This window comes from Carassius auratus, chromosome 8, assembly GCF_003368295.1.
Source record: "Carassius auratus strain Wakin chromosome 8, ASM336829v1, whole genome shotgun sequence".
In the NCBI taxonomy this organism is placed as follows: Eukaryota; Metazoa; Chordata; class Actinopteri; order Cypriniformes; family Cyprinidae; genus Carassius; species Carassius auratus.
The window spans coordinates 26,927,867-26,948,690 of record NC_039250.1 but is presented as its reverse complement, the minus strand read 5'-3'; the positions used below and the strand labels follow the sequence as shown (position 1 = coordinate 26,948,690).

Sequence of the window (20,824 nt, the reverse complement as noted above, 5' to 3'; positions counted from 1 at the left end):
AAAACAAATCCTCCATTTTAAACTACACTGGGTTGGCGCCATTGCAAAATGTAAATATAATTGTGCAAATAAGTGTTTCAGAAAATCAGGAAAACACACTTACTTCATATCCTCGTTATCTGCAATCTGTAATCGAGATTATATTTGAGATAATATCCGTTTTATTCACAGAGACTGATGATGCTTTTCTCTGGTATCAGACGCTAACCGTTGCTCCCCTCCCCCACCGATCACGTGCTCATCTTCTAAAGTTGCCAAATATGTTCAATTCATATCCAATTAAATAATCAGCGAACGCAAGTATTTTATATTTAACTATTTACAAGTTTAACATTTACAGGATTTTACACCAGGAAAGAAAAAAAAACGATGCAAATCCTTCACAAACACACTCATACACACTTAACTTTCAGGAGAAATTTGTAAAAATTGCATACATGCTAGTTCACCGTCTTGGCAAGATTTGTCAAAGGTAAATTAAAATATTGTTCCCACATTAAAAAAACGCTGCAGTTTAAGATAAAAATGTATTCAGACTTTGATCTGCTTACCTGTAAATGAGCCTCAACTTGAGATGAAATCCATAAAACTTTGACTGAAACCATGCTCCTCCATGTGTCGGCTAGCCTTTGGTTCCCCCTCTCCCACCGATCACGTGTGCATTTACGGTAAGACACCGTAATTTTAGAAAACAGTTCAGTACTGTATATTTACGCTGTTAATATGCTGTAAATTTACAGAAATTTTTTACAGTGTAGCGCCATAGATATAATGATACTGTTACATACTATCTCGTTTTCTTCTTCACGCACGTGGAATATTCCTTGCATAGTGGATCAGAGTTTTAGATTGGTTTAGATTTAATTAACCATCATGAGTTTTCAGGATTTTGAGCTTTCGACTCAAAGTGTGCATGAAATGAATCAAAATATTAATGTCAGCATTTCTGATCCTTACTGTGTTATATTTGTTTACCGATGACATTATTTCAGTCAGTGAAGAGTAGAAATAATGTTAGAAAGCACATCATTTGCTTAACCCTAACACTTTCTAGACCTGTTTAACTTTCCTTCTTCTGTTGTACATAAAATGTTTTTATTTCTGTTTAATTTTGTTCTATTTTTTTTTTAAATCTATTGGGTTCTGCAGAAAAAAGAAAGAAATGCAGGTTTGAAAGCAGCATGAGAGTGAGTAAATCCTTTTTGGGTGAAGTATGCGCTCAGTTTGAAGAATTTTGAAAATTTGCACGTGAAAAAATGTCAAAATATCACTTCTGCAATGACATCTATCTCTGAAGACTTTTGCATGATCCTGCATGCAAGTGATGCTCCATGCCACTAGTTGTCAGTGAGTCCAAGATTGTTGCTGTAGTGCAACATAAACAATAAAAATACATTACATGTATTAAATACATACATGTATTAAGTGCACCCTTAAAGGGCACATATTTTTGTTTATTTTGCAGTGGCTGATAGTTTAGTAGTGACATTACTTCTGCTGATGCAGCAAACAAAGTAGGCTACCAGTATGCCATTGTGGAAATATCTCATTGACTAATTATTCATTCATTCCAGAACCCCAAGAAGTCAATAACAGTAGGGTTATTAATAATTAAGAAAGTACTATTCAGCTGATCATGTGACAGCAGCATGATGCATTATTAAAGGTGCAGTAGGGAACTTTTGTAAAAAAAAAAAAATATTTTTTACATATTTATTAAACCTGTCATTATGTCCTGACAGTAGAATATGAGACAGATAATCTGTGAAAAAAATCAAGCTCCTCTGGCTCCTCCCAGTGTCCTATTGCCATTTGCAGAAAGTCATCCGCTCCCGGTAAGAAACAACCAATCAGAGCTGCGGTCCGTAACTTTGTTTGTGTTCAAAATGTAGAAAAATTTATATAATAAGTGAGTACACCATGAATCCATTTTCCAAACCATGTTTTTAGCTAGTCCTGAATCACTAGGGTGCACCTATAATAAGTGTTTATATTCAGACTATTTTAGATTGCTTCGGGGGTACCGTGGCGGAGTAACCCAGTGCCTTTGTGATTCTTCATAGACATAAACAGAGAGAAGTAGTTCCGGCTACGATGTTCTTCCGCAAGACGCAAGCAGTTCTGTTTATTAACCGCTAGAGCGTCAAAAGTTCCCTACCGCAGCTTTAAATGCATGTTAAAAACTGTATATAACTCAGTTATACTGAGCTTTTTTTAGTTGTAGTATTTTTTATTTTGTCAAAGCTTATTAGTAGGTTTCAATTAGTAATTTTAAATTTGTTATTTATAGTTTAATGAAGTTTACATCTTGTTGCCATTCACTCTTAAAATTAAAGGGTTTTGTATTTGTGCCATAGGTGAACCATTTATTTATTTATTCTTGGTTCCCCAAAGAACCTTTCAAAAACTGTTCCTAAAAGAACCACTTTTTCTTTAGAGAACATTTTAGCAATCTAAAGAACTGTTTTACTGTAAAGAACCTTTAGTGCAATGGAAATGTTCCATGGATGTTAAAGGTTCTTCATGGAAACATCAATACTAATAAAGAAATGTTATTGTTAAGAGTGTTGGGGATAGATTTACTAACAGCATTAAAATAGTCCTTTCAGGATTTACTGAAGGCACGTAGTGAAGAATTAGCACTTAAAAGGCGTGGACACTTATTTTTTGAATATGCATGAGTTTTCCTTTTCAGACACAAAATTTATGGGAGGAGAGAATTGCGCTTGTCATATTACTGGCATTTAATGCCCCCCCCCCCAAAAAAAAGCTTTTCTTAAACTATTTTGCGATCACCCGCAACTGATGGGCATGACCTCTGCATTCAGTTTGCACTGCGCTTGGTATATAGCGCTGGTCGATATGTAAATATGGTGTTGCGCGTGTATTCTTTAATTGTTAGTAAATCACCCACAGACATTTACGCACCCATCGCTGCTGTTTTGGAATTTTGCTCTTGCGCTAATTTGCTCTGTTTAGTAAAACTGGTCCTTGGTGTCTTCACCTCATATACAAACTGAAGACAGATTTCAAAGTAGATTCCGAAATTAGTATTGGTTCTTCTACGTAAAGTAACATTTCCAAAGGTGGCATTACGGGACGAAGATTATCTTGCATTTGATTGGACAGAAATATCTTTACGATTGTAAATGTAAGATGACTGTATGATCTATATTTTAGATGTTTTCCTGGAATCGGATCTTTAAAAAAGAGAAAAAAAAAAGCCAAGATGACTGTATGATCTATATTTTAGATGTTTTCCTGGAATCGGATCTTTAAAAAAGAGAAAAAAAAAAGCCACATCTGTTCTTAAATGTACTGTACATAGATTCATTTAAAGAATATCATAGATTCCACGCTTTTTTTGTAACTTCAGAACATCTACTAGATGCAAATGCCCATCATAGGCTGACAAGAAGAATTGTATTTTATTTTTATTTATTTATTTGTGACAGCTTTCGTTTTCACTCGGCCACCCACTTTAAAAGACCATGCAGTTGTTTACTTTATCCTCCAAAAGAATTGGAGAAAGGGAGAAATGGCTCAGGATTATTGTTAAGTTAAGTGGTATGCCAGTGTGAGCTCAAACTCAGGGAATTTCCAGGTGTAATACAAAGGCTTGCAGGCTGAGGATTAATGTGTAAGTGGTAAATGAGTCATTGTGTGGCGAACTGAGGGGTTAAAGCATGATGCTCTTTGGTTTGTGTAGCCTCGGGATGCTTTGGGAGAGGCATGGGGGCATTTTGACTGTAATCTATTTGATCCGCAGTGGGCTTCTCACTGCTACCTGAAGCAACATTCCTCTTAGCCAGCCTCATGGACGAACCATTCGTTAATTCTGCGTTTCACAATCAACTGTGGTAGAATAGTTGTGGTAATGCTTCCTCACTCGTATAAATCCTTCTGGCTTTGATGTTTGCCAATAATTATGCTTGTATTAAAGGTACAGGTTGTAGGACCTGCCACTAGAGGGCGCACTACCAAAACAATAACAATCGCGTGGTTTGATGACGCTAAGAAAGAGCGTGGAATGATGGGATTTGTTGTCTTTTACCCAACCGCTGACGGCCATCAATCAGCCGATATGAAAACGATTACCACTTGTTCAACAAATATATACACTCATGTATATTCAAACACAATAATTGGGCATACATAGCACGAGTAGATTACATACAAAGTCAATGCAAATACGCAAAATGCAAATCAGACGATGGAAAAGACGCGTCCTCACGCGGGTCTAGAGATGCGATGCCCCGCGTTTGGCCTGTATGCTCAATAATACTAATCTTGTTGATCATTATAATAGAATACGTTTTCTGTAAAGATATGAATCAAAACAACTCACCTGTCGAGTAAAACACAAGTGAGATCGGCATCTCTGTCTAGTTGAAGTTTGTCGCGAAGCTCTCTCCATCTAGAAAATGCAACAGCGATATTGATCCTCGCTCTTTCTCTCCTCTTGTCCCAAACTCTTCTTGGGTTGTTTGGTTGGCCGTACGCTTACGTTTACGGGAGCTGTCCTTGTCGACAGAACCAGTGGCAGACGGTAAACGGTAATTATGTTCTATAAATAAGTAACACAATCCACCATGAAACGTGCAAGAAGAAGTAAATAAGGAAGTGCTTGAAGCAAGCTAGTGGTTTGCTGGACGCTATACACTGCTTCCGCATTTGTCCTCGACACTGTTGTCATGTGGTTTCTACGTCAGTAAAGGCGGTAACAAAGGGAAACTAACGCCAATGACTGCACTGCCCCGTGTCACTGTTTAGAATGGGAATGTTCTCATGATTTACAAGTAGTTGAAAGCATTAGAGATATTGTTAGTAGTCAGCTGGACAAAATATATAAAACTAGCCTAGTGGTTTTTGTATATTTTACTGAAAATATCTTACAAATTGTACCTTTCATTGTTTTATTAAACCACATGTAATTTTCCGGAGGCAGGCAAAACATTCTACAAAATAACTTATTTTTTGTTGAGTGTTATAAAGATATTTATACAGGAGGATTGGAACAGTTTGAGGGTGAATAATTGTAACAGATTACATTTACAAAAATTACAGATTTTTTTTTTTTTTTGCTTTTATTTTTTTTCATTCAAACACTTTCCTTCTTATCATTCTCTGCTTTTATTTAGTAATAATAAATACGTTTGTAGGCAGTAATGCTCAAAATCGAGCAGTATTTCAGAGTCCAGGTCTCTGTCCTTGGTTCTGAAGTCCCTCCGTTCATTCAGCTGTGTTTATCAGGTGACCTTGTGTGAGCTCCTAAAGGTGGAGCTTTTTCATCGCTGAAAAGGTTTTAAGGTCATTTTCTGCTATCTTCCTGAATCATGTCTGTTTTTGCCTGGGCCTTTGCCTCTGTCTTTTTAGGCTCAAATTATGGTATGATATCACCGAGTGAATCATAAAAACAAACCGTGTGTTAGGGATAACTGTTTAAAAGCTTATAGGCTTAAAGCAGGGGCAGTCATAAGGGATGAAAATGAGTTCTGACACCTCAGCGTTTCCAATAAAGACCCTAACACTTTTTTTCATTGTTGGCGTATAAGTAGGGCAAGTCTGAGCACGTCTTTGCTTCTGGAGTATTTGAGGCTGATCTTCCTAGCTTTTACCCTCATAGTGAGCCAGCGGGTCTAAACACAGCCCGAACACAGCCAGCGCATCCTTCCTCTCAAAATGATTTCATACAAATGTGCAGGCACACAAACGGCAATATATTTATTAATTTTTAAATATAAAATCGATTGGTTCCTTCATAATTTTTTCTGGTTTGGGTATGACTTGTTTGCTGTGAACTTAAAGTGATAGTTCACCAAAAAATGAAAAATCATGCAAAGTCATCTTACTTGCATAGACCAAATATATACAAAATTAGCAGATTGTCAAAACTTTTTTTGTCCACCCATACAGTGAAAGTGGATTATAGGGACAGCTGTTCACCTTCATTGTGTGGAAAAGAGCATCTTGGACATTCTGCTTAATTGATCAGTCGCATCACCCATAATATATATATTTTTTTTATGCGAACTGTTCCTTATGCAATTTTAGCCAAAACTTTTAATTTAGTTTTAGCCTCAAATGTTGCTCAAAAATGTCTTCTCTTTCTGAATTCAGAGATCTGAAATGAAACTGAAACATGCCAAATGGTTTTCCCTTGAAATTACAGTTCGGAAAGAAATGTGTTTTTATTTTGGGGGGTTGAATATTTTAATTGTTTTGAAGAAAAAAAAAAAAGTTCTGCCCCTCCTTGTAAAGAATACTTGTTTCAGCATGTCAGGAAACAGCAGCCAACTCCAAAATATGATGCTCCAAAAATATGGAAATCAGTAATGTACTCTGAGCTCAGACGAGGCTCAAACAGACTTCAAGTGAATCCGAAAAACTTGAGAATAAATGTCATCAATGTGTGTAAAAATAACAAATATTTGTTTTGATATGATGTGGAGAAAAACTAAATAACAAAACAGTTTTTATCTGTACAGTGAAAGTAAGTGCGGTCCAAAACAACAGTGTGGGCATTGGACATTTTTCAAAATATCTTCTTTAGTTTTCCACAAAAAAAAAATTCTTACAGGAATGGCATGACAGTGAAAAAAATGATGGCAGAATTTTTATTTTTGGAGAGAAAAAAACAACAACAACATTGTGGCTCCTAAAAGAACATCCTCTGAAGAAATAAAAAATAAAAAACATTTGAACTATCTTTGTTTATTCTAACTATTCTATTATTGTAATATGTTTTAAATGACTGCAATATGTTTTTCATCATCATTTACTTTAAGTATTAAAACGATTAAGTCTTAATTTTTAAGAAACTTCATTTTTTTCTTTGTTTGTAGTGTGCAGCGCGTCTTGGGAGGCACGACGGAGCTGTAGCGTATGTGATGCTGGCTGCAGTTTCACAGGCGTTAGCATAGGCAGCACATTTGTGAATTTATTGATGGAGACGGGGAGTTGGCTGAATTTGCGGGTGGCATGCTGAAACTTGCCCATCAGCCTGTCAGACTCGTCATTATCACTTAGGCCGCCGAGCCTGCCTGAACCTGCGCCTTTCCAATGCTCACCTTCCTCCAGCCCATCATCTTATTCCACCTTACAACACTTACACTGGGTCTCCACTGCAGGCGAGCCACGCAGCTGCCAGTGTAATCAAGCAAGATGTCTACAAAACCACATGCATGTTTCCTGCTTTGTTTTGTGTGCTTGCAATCTAGAAAAAAATATTAAATGATTATATTAAATGTTATATTATTTCAGAGAATGTCACACATGTAGGTTCAGCTTTTGATAGTCCAGTTTACTGGGCTTTCGCTTGATTTGAGCCCTCAAGATTTCCTCGTCACTTCCGCGTTTAAGGTTAAAGACGTAAAAATTAAGGCTCTGATTAAAAACAGAAAGGGTTGGTTCTGACCATCTGATGCCAGACTTAAAAATGGTTCTTTGTTGTATTTGTGGCTTCATGAAGAAACTTTAACATCCATGGAATCTTTCCACTGGACAAAAAGAAAAATATAAATTCTGACTATAAAAATGTTCTTTGCAAAAGAAACAATGGTTCTTTTAAGGACTGATCACTGAATGGTTATTTTGGGAACCCAGAATTGTTCTTGCATCGCTATAAAAAAACACCTATTTGGAACCTTTATTTTAGTGTACAATAAACTTTTGAGCTAATAACTATTTATTCTCCAGTTAAGTTATTTAAACCTTTATGTAATATAACTTCAACAGCGATTAGCCACTCAAACCCTATGCAGCAAAAATGGTTCTTGATAACAGTCTTTGTTCTTTATTATACCGAAGATGTGATAAGACGTAAGAATCTATTGAACAATCTTTATATATATATATATATATAATAAAATAAAAAGTTCTTTATGGCATTTAAGGTTCCATGAAGAACCTTTAGAATCCTAGGAACCATTCCATAGCAAAAAAGGGTTCTAAATATATATTTATATATAAAAAAATGGTTTGTCACTAAAAGGTTCTTTGGAGAGCTTAAATGACTTTGTCTGTGGCATCGTTGTTTGGAACCTTTCGGTTTTTTATGAGTGTAGGACCATCACTAATGGACAGTGTTGGAGGTAATGCATTACAAGTAACTCGAGTTACGTTAATCAGATTACTCTTTTCAAGTAACTAGTAAAGTAAAGCATTTTTTTTTAATTTACAAGGAAATATCTCAGTTATTCTGTTTTCCCATTTATTGACTGAAATGTCTCCTGTCCCCATATTGGGAGAAATCAGAAGTACAGAGGCATTGTGTGCTCTGTGTGAACATGATGTAGTTCTAGACTAAATGTGAATGTGCATTAATTCATCCCACTCACATAAAAACAGATTTAGTAATCATAAAAATGAATTAAAACAGTGGAATGCCAACTCAGAATATGACACAAACCTGTAATAATTAACTGTTAAATAACACAAATGTATCTGATTTCATTTTATTAACTAATGTCTTTGCTGCTGACCTTTAATGATTTTAGTTCAACCATACTAATAAGCAAAACGACTTTAGATAAACTAACAATTGTGCTTCTTTCTTTGTTTGTTTTTATTGCTGAAGAGTGTTGAACCGTCTTCTCCTGTGTTCTACTCTACAAAATTTACTTTCCCTTCAACCTGAGGTTTATTCATTCTACTTTTTGGTGTGAAAGGGCTTTTATTTTTACAATCAAGCCCTGCTCATAAAAGTAGCGTAACACATTACTTTCCATTAAAAGTAACTAAGTAATGTAATTAGTTACTTTTTTAAGGGATTAACGCAATATTGTAATGCATTACAGTAACTTTCCCCAACACTGCTAATGGAGCTCGTTATGTTCCTGTGTGGTCACAACACATTGTTGTCCTTATCTTTCAAGCCATTTTTGAAATAATTTCAATTCTTTCAATGGATTGAGAATTTCAGCTGCAAGGTATTCCAGGAGTAGAGTGTATAATCGAGACATCTGCTCCCATCTCTCTCTCTCCTCTCTGAGTGTTTATGGGTGTTTGTTACTCATTTGAATAATCTCTCAGTGAAAGTGTGAGAGGAAGTTGTGCTGATGTTCTTACATTAGTAAAACAACTACAGCTAAACACTACTGTAAAAATACGGTCTCACTACTTTTACTGTAGATTTAAGAGATTAGCTGGGAAATCACTTTAAAGGAGTTTTTGTAGATTTTTCTGGAGATTGTAAACAAAGATACAGATGAATGATGAAACATTTGTAACAACTCGACACAAACGGTTAGTTTATCATAGTGTTGCTGGGTTTGCTCGTTTGTTCTGGGTGGTCATTGAGTCATAGTCTCTGTGATATTCATGCTCTAAATATGACTCACATCCGTCAAATAATATACATTTATCATCCACCATGTGAAATTGCAAACTGGACTTTGAAGACAGTACTATATCTTAAATATAATGATACGAACTTCATGTTTCTTTAGCATCTTATTAGAAATATAATTGAGTTCTGAAAAAGTTATATCATGTATCATCAGCCTTAGATTCAAGTCAGCTATTTTGGTTTGTTTAATTTTGACAGAGAATTTGATTCTAATAGGATTTAAGACAGATCAGATGTCACTTGTACTATTTAAGTCAGACTACTATATAATGTAGCTTTATGGGAAACACTTACGATTGTATGAAGTGCGGTTGCAACATCGGTGGCAGTGTTCATGATATTTATTCTGTTGCAGCACCTGGCATACAATCTCCCTTTCATAAAATCTGAATCACATTAATACAAGTCTGCACAAAGCAGGCTTGTACATTTGGTTTTTGAGGGAATATTTGGAATGTCTTTATAGTTTTAGACAGGATCTGACATGCTTGTGTGTGTGTCTGTGTGTGTGTGTGAGTGTGTGAAAGAAAGACCTCATCAGATGACGTCTTCTTCGTTTATAATCAGATGCCTTGTCTTCATCTATAAAGGATTATATTTTAAACATGCGTGGCCATCTAGCGTCATAAAGACAATCATATTTCCATGACAGACCCAGGACTGAAGTGTATTTTAGAAAAAGTATGCCTTTTTCAAATCTTGGTTTCACCAAGCAGTGTTTCAAATGTTTATTTCTGTATTTTTATATATATCTCTGCATATATATATTTGTGCAGTACTCTCCGTTGCTCAAGAAGCTGTACTGTCAGATCGCCAAGACCTGTCCGATTCAGATCAAGCTGGCTTCCTCGCCCCCAAACGGCAGCGTGATACGAGCCATGCCCATCTACAAGAAAGCCGAACACGTCACAGAGGTGGTCAAACGCTGTCCCAACCATGAACTCGGACGGGACTTCAATGAAAGTATGACAAAATTCAGTCTTTATTCATAAATGCAATAACTTGTTCTGTTATTTGACTGCTTGTGTTTACATTACATTTACTGATCTGACGTGTGGAAGCATTTATAACTAAAATAGGACATTTATACAGCAGCAGATTTAAAAGCATTTATTAATTAAACTCATTATTGAAACACACACCAATAACCTAACAAAAATAAAATGTGATAGTGACATTTTATTTAACTGTTTTTCTTGTTCTCAAAACAATCAAATTAATATTATTATACTAACCTGATAACATGAGGTTACATGCACAAAAGTCATTTTCCGATAAAAAAGAAATCAAACAAATTCAGATGAACGTTGAAATTGTATAACTTACAGATACAAATACAGCTGTCTGTTCTAGGATCTGTCTGTTATAAGATAAGATATGAATGTGAACATCATCCAGCTATCCATCATTTGACTAAAAACAACCGCCCACTAAAATCAGACTACCTTAGTGAAAAATACATATGCTTAGAAATACATTTATTTCATGCTAAGTGTACTACGAATACATTTCCATATTTATGTACTTAATAAATTGCACTTTTAGTATACTAAACTGGTTTACTTAAACTCTGCTAAATTGGAACAAGTAGTTTTGTACTTAATGCACTATAATTGCGCAGAAGTAGTGCTGAAGTTCAACTGAAGATATATCAAAGTATATTAGATTGTGCTAAAGTGCAGACCGATATTTAAAGACCGATATTATTCGGAGATCATGCAATCCTCATAAACAGTAACATTAAAACATATTTTAGGCTTAATAAATGTGCATGTGCACAAATACTACACCAAAAAAAGGTTCATTATAATTTTTATATCGGTAAATCTCGAGTTATCGGTCAGCCTAAAAACCTTAGACTCTGTGGTCAAATTATTAAGTCATTTGTCTTCAGCTTGTTCTGTCATATTTAATTTATTAAATAACTTTCAAGTATAAAAAGTAAAAATGTAAATGCAGATTGTCTGGTCTTGTTTCCAAAACATCAATGAGTGTATAACTAAATTGTGCGGTGAGGTTTTGAACTGAAAATAAAGCTAACTCGTACATTCACACTTTCATATGCCACAAAAGGAAATATTGCTGTTGTCCTTCCACTTCTAACTCCTAATCGTTCTTGTCCGGCTGCCTCTGTCCAGGTCAGACAGCTCCTGCCAGTCACTTGATTCGGGTGGAGGGCAATAATCTGTGTCAGTATGTGGATGATCCTGCGACGGGCCGACAGAGTGCTCTCGTCCCGTATGAGGCTCCACAGGTCAGTTCAGTCATTGCATGTAAGTCCCAGACTTATTTTAGTGTCAGTAGGTTTGTAATATGAATAAAATATTTAATGTATTAAATGTTAATATTTATTTTTTGTTCCTCATGCTTCATATAACATTCTAGTGCTGTTTTAGATCATGTACACTTTGTATATTTGTACCTGTTGTGGCACGACAGCTAACGAACATGAATTTCTTGCAGATGCATATTCATAAGTGCGCAAGTATATAGGTATTGATTGATGGTAAAATGACGAGTCAAAGCATGCAGTGATCATTCAGTTCAGGACGCTAAACGCGTTCTGACTGGCTATAAATAGCCCAGAGATTATTCTCAGTTATAATACCTGCAGTTATTCCTCTTTTTACACTGTTGCTTTGTTTTGTGTTGAATATCGAATGGTTGGCGCCACCTAGAGGTGCATATTTCTTGCATACTGTAAGTGCTGGTGTTCAATCACGAAATACATTGCGTTTTCTTTTAAATAATTTATTCAAAGAAATGTATTGATAATCAGCAGTTTTGAACTAAAACTGTATTGATAAACGTTTGACTGGTGACTATACAAAAAGGTCTCATTAGTCAACTTTTTATTAACGTTTAATTAGTTACATCATAAGTAAACAATGAACAATTTATTTGTTGCGATATTTGATGATATTCATTAACGTTAGTTAATAACAATACAATGGTTAGTTCATGTCAACTCAGATACGTTAAATAATATTAACTGATACAACATTTAGGCCTAAATATTTGTAATTGTATAATTAAATATTGAATTTAACATTACCTACATTCAGAATTAATGTAAATTAATACAGGCTTTAGAATTTATTTTCTTTTTTAGTTTGCTAACTAATACAGTTACATAATGTAACACTAACATAAATTATTTCTAGTTGTTACGTATTGTTAACGTCCCTCAGGATCCAGTGTTTTTGAATAAATCTAAACTAATTTATTAAAGTGAATTTAACTTCTCATTGCAAATATTTTTCTCTGAACAGCGCACTATGTCCTCTGTTTACAATATAATGCAATGCTTCTGGGACTGATTATCTGTCTCTTTTGTTATCTATTTGTCAAGGTGGGGACTGAGTTCACAACCATTCTGTATAATTTCATGTGCAACAGCAGTTGTGTCGGGGGAATGAACCGCAGGCCCATCCTCATCATCATCACGCTGGAGACACGAGAGTGAGTGAACACCTTTACCTCAGACACTTTCTCACGTTTACACTGAAATCTTTCTCTGCTTCCAAAAGAGTGGTTCTTAAAGGGACAGATCAGCCAAAGTTCTGTCATGATTTACTCACCCTGAAGTTGTTTCAGACCTGTTTCTTCTGCAGAACACAAAATAACTAACTTCAATAGATTAAATTATTTATTTTTTTAAATACTATGCAAGTCAAAGGGTACCAGAAACAGAAGAAAGAAACTCAAATCAGTTCGCAAACATTGATGACAGAATTCTCATTTTGGGTAAACTTTCCCTTTAAGTGGATTTGCTTCAGAACAACAAAAGTAAACAAAAACGTACTTCGAATTGAGCATTGAAATGTATTCTTTTAATTGTGAACTGCATGCAACAACAACATGCAACCTATTCACATGACGTAGGCTGCATGGTTTGGTTATGCTGAACTCTACCGTGTTTTCCGCAGCGGACAGGTTCTCGGCAGGCGTTCGTTTGAGGGCCGGATTTGTGCCTGTCCCGGTCGAGACCGCAAAGCAGACGAGGATCATTTCAGGGAGCAACAGGCTCTAAATGAGAGCGTGGCCAAAAATGGAAATGCCAATAAACGAAGTGAGCCATCAATGGATTTCCACCAGCACTTCATTCATCAGATCATTTCCAATACAAGTTTCCAATCTGGAGCTTCTGTTTCTGACCTCACAGATTTCAAACAGACTCCGGCCAACATTGCAGGCCCTTCCGTCAACATCAAGAAGAGGCGGCATGGAGAAGAGGAGATGTATTATATTCCAGTGAGTGTGGAAGCATGCAGCTTGATTTTCTAATACTTCTAGTAGTTCATTCTAATGTTTTTGGATTGGTTTGAAGGTGCGAGGCCGGGAAAACTTTGACATCCTGATGAAGATAAAGGACAGTCTGGAGCTTGTGGAGTTTGTACCACAACAGTTAGTGGATTCATACAGACAACAACAACAACAGCTCCTACAGAGACAGTGAGTCCTTATACAGACATCACACACTGCCGTAAAAAATTCAGAGTCTGGTTTTCTAAAGAAATTTACACTTTTATTCAGAAAGGATGCATTAAATTTATCAAAAGTATTTATAATGTTACAAAAGATTTATGTTTCAAATAAATGATGTTCTTTTAAACGTTTTATTAATCAAAGAATGGTTTCAGATGAAGTAACACAACTGTTTTCAACATCACAAGTGTTTCTTGAGCAACAAATGAGTATATTAGAATGATTTCTGAAGTATCGTGTGACACTGAAGACTGGAGTAAAGTAATCGGATTACTTTTTCAAGTAACTAGTAAAGTACCGTATTTTTCGGACTATAAGTCGCACCTGAGTATAAGTTGCATCAGTCCAAAAATACGTCATGATGAGGAAAAAAACAGATATAAGTAGCACAGGACTATAAGTCGCATTCATTTAGAACCAAGAGAAAACATTACCATCTCCAGCCGCGAGAGGGCGCTCTATGTTTTCAGTGTAGACTACAGGAGCAATGAGCAGCATAGAGCGCCCTCTCGCGGCTGGAGACGGTATTGTTTTATCTTGGTTAATTTCTCTCGGTTCATGTCAAATTAATTTTGATAAATAAGTCGCACCTGACTATAAGTCGCAGGACCAGTCAAACTATGAAAAAAAGTGCGACTTATAGTCCGGAAAATACGGTAACCGCATTACTTTTAAATTTACAACAAATTATCAGAACTGTCAGAACTCATATCAGTTCTGTCATATCAGAATTGTTTCATGATGACCTCTTCCTTAAGCGTCCAGTCTTCAGTGTTCCCCATTGAGTGCTGTATATTAAGTGTCTTACTCTCATGTGATTGACAGGAGTCACGTTGCCTCTCCGTGTTCATATGGCACTCTCAATAACATGAATAAGATCCAGGGGCCCATCAGCAAGCTCCCCTCAGTGAATCAGCTGGTGACACAGCAGACCCAGCAGAGCGCAGGACCCTCTGCGTCCATGACACACATGGGTGAGAGCCTACAAGTGCCTTCATATAAACCCTACATTTCATACAATTACCTTGTTGCAGTGGATTGTACATTAGCATTTTTTTCCAGTTTAATTTATTGGTCATGAAATTTAAGTCTGCATTATTTCACATCTCTCTCTCACACACAACACTTAAATGCTTTTAATTGCAATGAGGTGAAAATGTATTATAGTTTCAATGGTCACACTTAATATTAAGGTCCAATTTTCACAATTCACTAACTAGTAGCCATGATTTTTGGCCCGATTAACTCCTAATTACTGGTTATTAATAGTAAGGTAAAAGTGGTAGGATTAAGGGATCTAAAATGTAATCATGTTATCCATTAAAAAGTAACTGTAATCTGATTATTAGCATTTTAGTACATAATTTTGGGAATATGATTATGTAATCCAGACTACATGTTCATAGCTTTCAGTGACTTTCCTAAAATCCCTACAGGAAAACATGAATGGAGAATATTTTTATTAAAACTTTCAATATCAAACACACACATGGTTCTTTTCACGTGTACATGTAAGTGTACTTCTTTAAAGCATGACAAAAAAAAAATTATTAAAAAAATGCTTTAAAGTAAAACCTCTAAATTGACAGAGTGCACTTAAGTGTGCTTAGAAACATGAAAGTGCCTCTCTTTAAGTATGCTTAAGTGTCCTTTTATTTCACTACACAAGTACACCTTTTTAAAAGTGAACTGTTAAAATCTGAAGTACACTGCAAATGCACTTGTGTTTGATTTGCTTGGCTTTCACTGAATAAACAGCGAGACACTAACAGTGGCCCACATTTACTGGCTAAATCCCTTGTGACTGTCATCTGCTGGTTTGTGTGTTGACTGGTTCTGGTATGTTTGTGGCTGCAGGGACGAACATGCTGGGTGGACACCACATGCAGTCGAACGGCGATGTGAACGGAGCTCATGCGTCTCAGTCTATAGTGTCCACCTCTCACTGTACCCCTCCCCCTCCTTACAACCCCGACCCCAGCCTCGTCAGGTACTACACCCTGCAGTAGCACAACCTGACACACACACACACACACACACACACACACACACGAGCTACACATGCTTCTTATCATTTTAATAGCAATTTATTTTTACAACAGTGTGACTGAAATCAGCCTGACGTATCTAATTTTACAGAGATAAACCTTAAATCATTTTGTTTCTCCTTATCTTCATCATTTGTGACCCTGGAATCACAAAACCAGTCATAAGGGTCAATTTTATTTTATTTTAATTTGAGATGTATACATCATCTGGAAGTTGAATAAACAAGCTTTCCATTGATGTGTGGTTTGTTAGGATCAGGCTATATTTGGCCGAGATGCAACTATTTGAAAATCTGGAATCTGAAAAATTTAAATACTGAGAAAATCATCTTTAAAGTGGTCCACATGAAGTTCCTAGCAATGCATATTACTAATCAAATCTGAAGTTTTGATGTATTTACAGTAGGAAATCTACTAAATATCTTCATGGAACATGATCTTTACTTAATATCCTAATGATTTTTGGCCTAAAAGAAAAATCAATCATTTTGACCCTTACAATGTACTTTTGGCTATTATAAATATACCTCAGCGACTTCAGACTGATTTTGTGCTCCAGGGTCACATTTGTCTTTACATGGTTAATCATGTAATTACAGTATATTGATGTTATTTCTTCTGTGCTAATACACAAAAGAGGATTTTGTTTATAATGAAACCTTTGCTTTTAAAGAGGCTTTTGGTTTCTTTTTCAGATGTAGTAATTATTTGTACATACGAGTAAGATTTTTCTTACTATTCCTCTGCTGGTCAGAGAAACATTTTCAAATCACACTTTAGTGTGCAAAACATGTAACCTTTTTCATTTACTATACATATTCAGATGCCACTTTTTGTGTTAACATATCAATTTAATTATACTCATGACTGATTTATCACATGGGGCTGGACAGGGGGTGGCGAGGTGCCTTTCTGATTAATGGCCTGTGCTCTTTCATCATTTGGGTGAAACTCAAAAAAAAAAAAAAAAAAAAACATGTCTGGCACTCCCCAAAATCAAAAATATTATATTTTGCTTGATTGGATTTAAGCACCTTTTAAGATTTTTTATTTGTTGTTGTTTTTTGCACTGTAACATTATTTTCATGACAAACTAATTTCCCCCATAGATACACATTACTGTCATAGATTTATTTAATATTTTTATGTAATTCTATTTTTTATTAATAATATTAGGTAATTGTATTACTTTTTATTAATACTATTTTATTTTTCTAATATTAAATTGTTACAATATACATTTTTTAAATAGTATTATAAATATTACTTTTTTATTAAATAAAAAATAGTAATTATGAATTTTTAGCTACAGTAGTTGTTTTTCAGAAGTTTTTTATTAAAGAAACATTCATTTAAGACAGCACAACAAATACTTGTTAACAATTTAAATAATTTATCTCCTTTAATTTTTATTACAAATATGTAAATTGGTATAATATTTAAACATTTTAATATAAAATTTGTAATATAATAATGTCGTCAACAAAATCTTAATGGTGCTAATACATTCTTTTTTGGACTGAAATATTACACTGTTGGACATGTTTTTTTTTTTTGATTTACCTTCACCCAGTTAACTGTTCACGTTATTTACATGGCATTGTCATCTGTGCTACTTTGTCAGTCATAAGTCTTATATATTGGCACTTAGAGTGATATTTATTTTTAAACTAGATGTGTCATTTTCCAGACTCCATTGTCACAAATGTGCTTATTAATATCAGTGTTCCCTCTACATTTAATACTTAATGTATCAGGGTGAAATTAAAAGTCGGCGTCTAGAATTATGCCAAAGCAACCAATGTTTCTGAATCCATGTTTTGTTTAAAATGACATGCACATCTTCCTCTGCATACTTGTGGTTCTGTTTGTCTCAGTTGCTCTACCTTTAAAATAACTCTTGTCACCTTCATATTTACATTTCCTGTTTTGATTGTATCAAGCAATTCATTTTTTTATTGGTGAAATATTTATAATAAAAAGATCAATGCAATGAAAAACTTGTTATGCATCATTCATGTAATTGCATGTTGTGATTGCATTTTTATTTGTAAAATGAAACCATATGCACATTTTGAAATGTTAATTCACAAACATTTGCATGCAGCATTTCATTCAACTACACTACTGTTCAAAAGTTTGGGGTCAGTAAAGCTTTTTTTTATATTCAGCAAATATGTAGTCATGATAAAAATCATGAAAAAAAAATATATATATATATTATATTGTCAAAAAAAAGATATTAACCAGCAAAGATCCCTTTAAAAGGGATTCATGGTTTACACAAAAATATTTTAATAATAAAACAGTACAACTAATTACATTTTAAATTATATGTATCTATTAAAAATATATATAAATTGATTTTTTTATCAAATAAATGTAGTATTAATGAGAATGTGAGGGGAAAAAAAATCACCAAATTTCTGAATGGTAGTGTATATTGATTACAATACAGATGCTTTATTTTAATCAAGTCTTCTGTTGCCTGAATACACTTTCATTATCATTCCATCAGTTCTTGATAATAATCCCTGTGCAGATGCAAATGCCGTGGTGCTTGGCTTGTTATGTTCTCCATGGGTGAATATGTAATTCACAGGACGCAGCCGCTTGGTCTTAGTGGGATTCCTTTTCTCTCCGAACAGTTTCTTAACCAGCCTGGGCTGCCAAAACTGCATCGACTACTTCACATCACAGGGACTCCAGAGTGTCTACCACCTCCAGACTCTTTCCATGGAGGTAAACCAACAGTTCAGTCAATACACTCTTTCATTATTGGGTCATTCATGTTTTATCCTGTTCTCCATTCATTTTGTTTCCCGTAGGGATTTTAAAAAGTCACCAAAAGTTAAAAAACTATGAGCAGAGCTGGGTAGTAACTGATTTCATGAAATCTGGATTCATAAAAAATTAAGTACTTGTAACAATTATATTACATTTCAAAATGCTAATAATCAGATTACAGTTACTGTTTAATGGATAACTTGATTACATATTATTCACATAATGCCGGTAAATTATTCAAAACGTATTGATTCTCCTTAATTCTTTTTTCATTCTTTTTAATTTTCCCTTGTAAATTAACTTACACTTTTATACATTTTGGTAAAACTTGCTGTAATGTAATGTTTACTGCATTTCGTGATCAAATCATTTCAAATCATTTTTTTATCAATAATAATCCCATTCAAGTCTGTAATAAACAAATTAGGTCAAAAGTAATCGAAAAGTAATAGAAAAAAAGTCCACTTTAACTAATATGTGTGATTCAGATTATTTTTGTAAGTAATCTACCCAACAAAAAAACTAATTTGAACTAAAAATATACAAATATACAAGACTTAATGGTATTAGTGAAGGAAATGGAATCCCATGAAGCACTGCATACAACATAACTAAATAAATAAAAAATATATGGTAAAAAGTTAAAATACTAATTTAAACTAGCCAATTATATCTATAGAAACAGCATATTTTAAATTTATTGCAAAACACACACACACACAAATGTATACATACAAATTAGTGCTGTGAAACGATTAATCGTTTAACGTTTTTTTCTTACACAATATGTGTGTGTATACTATGTATTATGTAAATGAATAATACAAAAATAAATAAATATATATATAAATTTACCCACACATACACACGTGTATATATTTTTTTTATATTTGTATGGATTTACATGTATATATTTATATTCATATAATTTATATTATATATAAATATATTTAATATTTTAAAAAATGTTTATTAAATATATACGTGTGTGTGTGTGTGTGTGTGTGTACACGTAATACATATACACAGTACACACACATATATTCTGTATACAAAGACTTTTATTTTGGATGCAATTAATCATGATTAATCTTTTGACAGGGCTAATACAAATAAGCCTGCACAATAAGCCTGCACAATAAATAGAATTTCTAATCGTGATTACAATTATGGATGCCAGAATAACATAATCGTTCAAAGCAGTAATTAACCGTTCAGTCCACTTATGTTATTCTGCATGCTTAAGATGCATTTTTCTTTCTTTCTACTTGTTATCTTAAGGATTTTCCCCATTATTTTAATATAAGTTTTAGTATAACATTATAATAACATTAATTTTTTACTAGAAGTTGACTGATATGGGTTTTTCACTAGCCGATATTTAGAAATCGGGGCAGACGGTGGCTGATAAATGATGCCGATATTTAGAAATCAGGGCAGATGGCGGCTGATAAATGATGCCGATATTTAGAAATCAGGGCAGATGGCGGCTGATAAATGATGCAGATATTTAGAAACCTGGGCAGTCTCCGGCTGATAAATGATGCAGATATTTAGAAACCTGGGCAGTCTCCGGCTGATAAATGATGCAGATATTTAGAAACCTGGGCAGTCTCCGGCTGATAAATGATGCCGATATTTGGAAATCATGGAGAGGGTGGCTGATAAATGATGGCAATATTTAAAAATCAGGGCAGACGGTGGCTGATAAATGATGCCGATATTTAGAAATCATGGAGAGGGTGGCTGATAAATGATTGCAATATTTAAAAATCAGGGCAGCCGGTGGCTGATAAATGATGCCGATATTTGAAAATCAGGGAGCCGGTGGCTGATAAATGATGCCGACATTTGGAAATCATGGAGCTCAGTTTGAGTGTTTTCAGCTTGTTTATTTTCATATATAAATATGGCATGCTGTTGCATAAAACTATGGTATAAACAATTTAATGATTACATATTAAATAATCACAATTAATAATCGCAATTACAATTGCAAGGGAATAATCAACAATTATCATAATCGTGAAAGCCCTTAGTTTCCATGTTTTAAGGGTTCATTCCATAGTCGTAATGGTTTTTCTACTGTACCAACTGTATTTTCTATCCCCTTACCCTAAACCCAACCCCTTTACACAAAACTTTTTCAGAT

General features: G+C 34.5%; 1 protein-coding gene across 4 annotated transcripts in view; it reads left to right on the top strand.

The window, feature by feature from the left end:
- Positions 1-20,824, top strand: part of tp73 (tumor protein p73) — a 42,927-nt gene that overhangs the window by 21,112 nt on the left and 991 nt on the right. For 3 of the 4 annotated variants that reach the window (XM_026270561.1, XM_026270560.1, XM_026270562.1), the window contains 9 exons: positions 10,126-10,312; positions 11,488-11,603; positions 12,702-12,811; positions 13,279-13,421; positions 13,515-13,603; positions 13,680-13,804; positions 14,663-14,811; positions 15,695-15,827; positions 18,534-18,627. In XM_026270561.1, coding sequence (XP_026126346.1) covers positions 10,126-10,312; positions 11,488-11,603; positions 12,702-12,811; positions 13,279-13,421; positions 13,515-13,603; positions 13,680-13,804; positions 14,663-14,811; positions 15,695-15,827; positions 18,534-18,627 — 1,146 coding nt within the window. Of the gene's footprint in view, positions 1-10,125; positions 10,313-11,487; positions 11,604-12,701; positions 12,812-13,278; positions 13,422-13,514; positions 13,604-13,679; positions 13,805-14,662; positions 14,812-15,694; positions 15,828-18,487; positions 18,628-20,824 lie in introns of all 4 variants that reach the window. The other variant, XM_026270563.1, reaches the window with a different exon arrangement.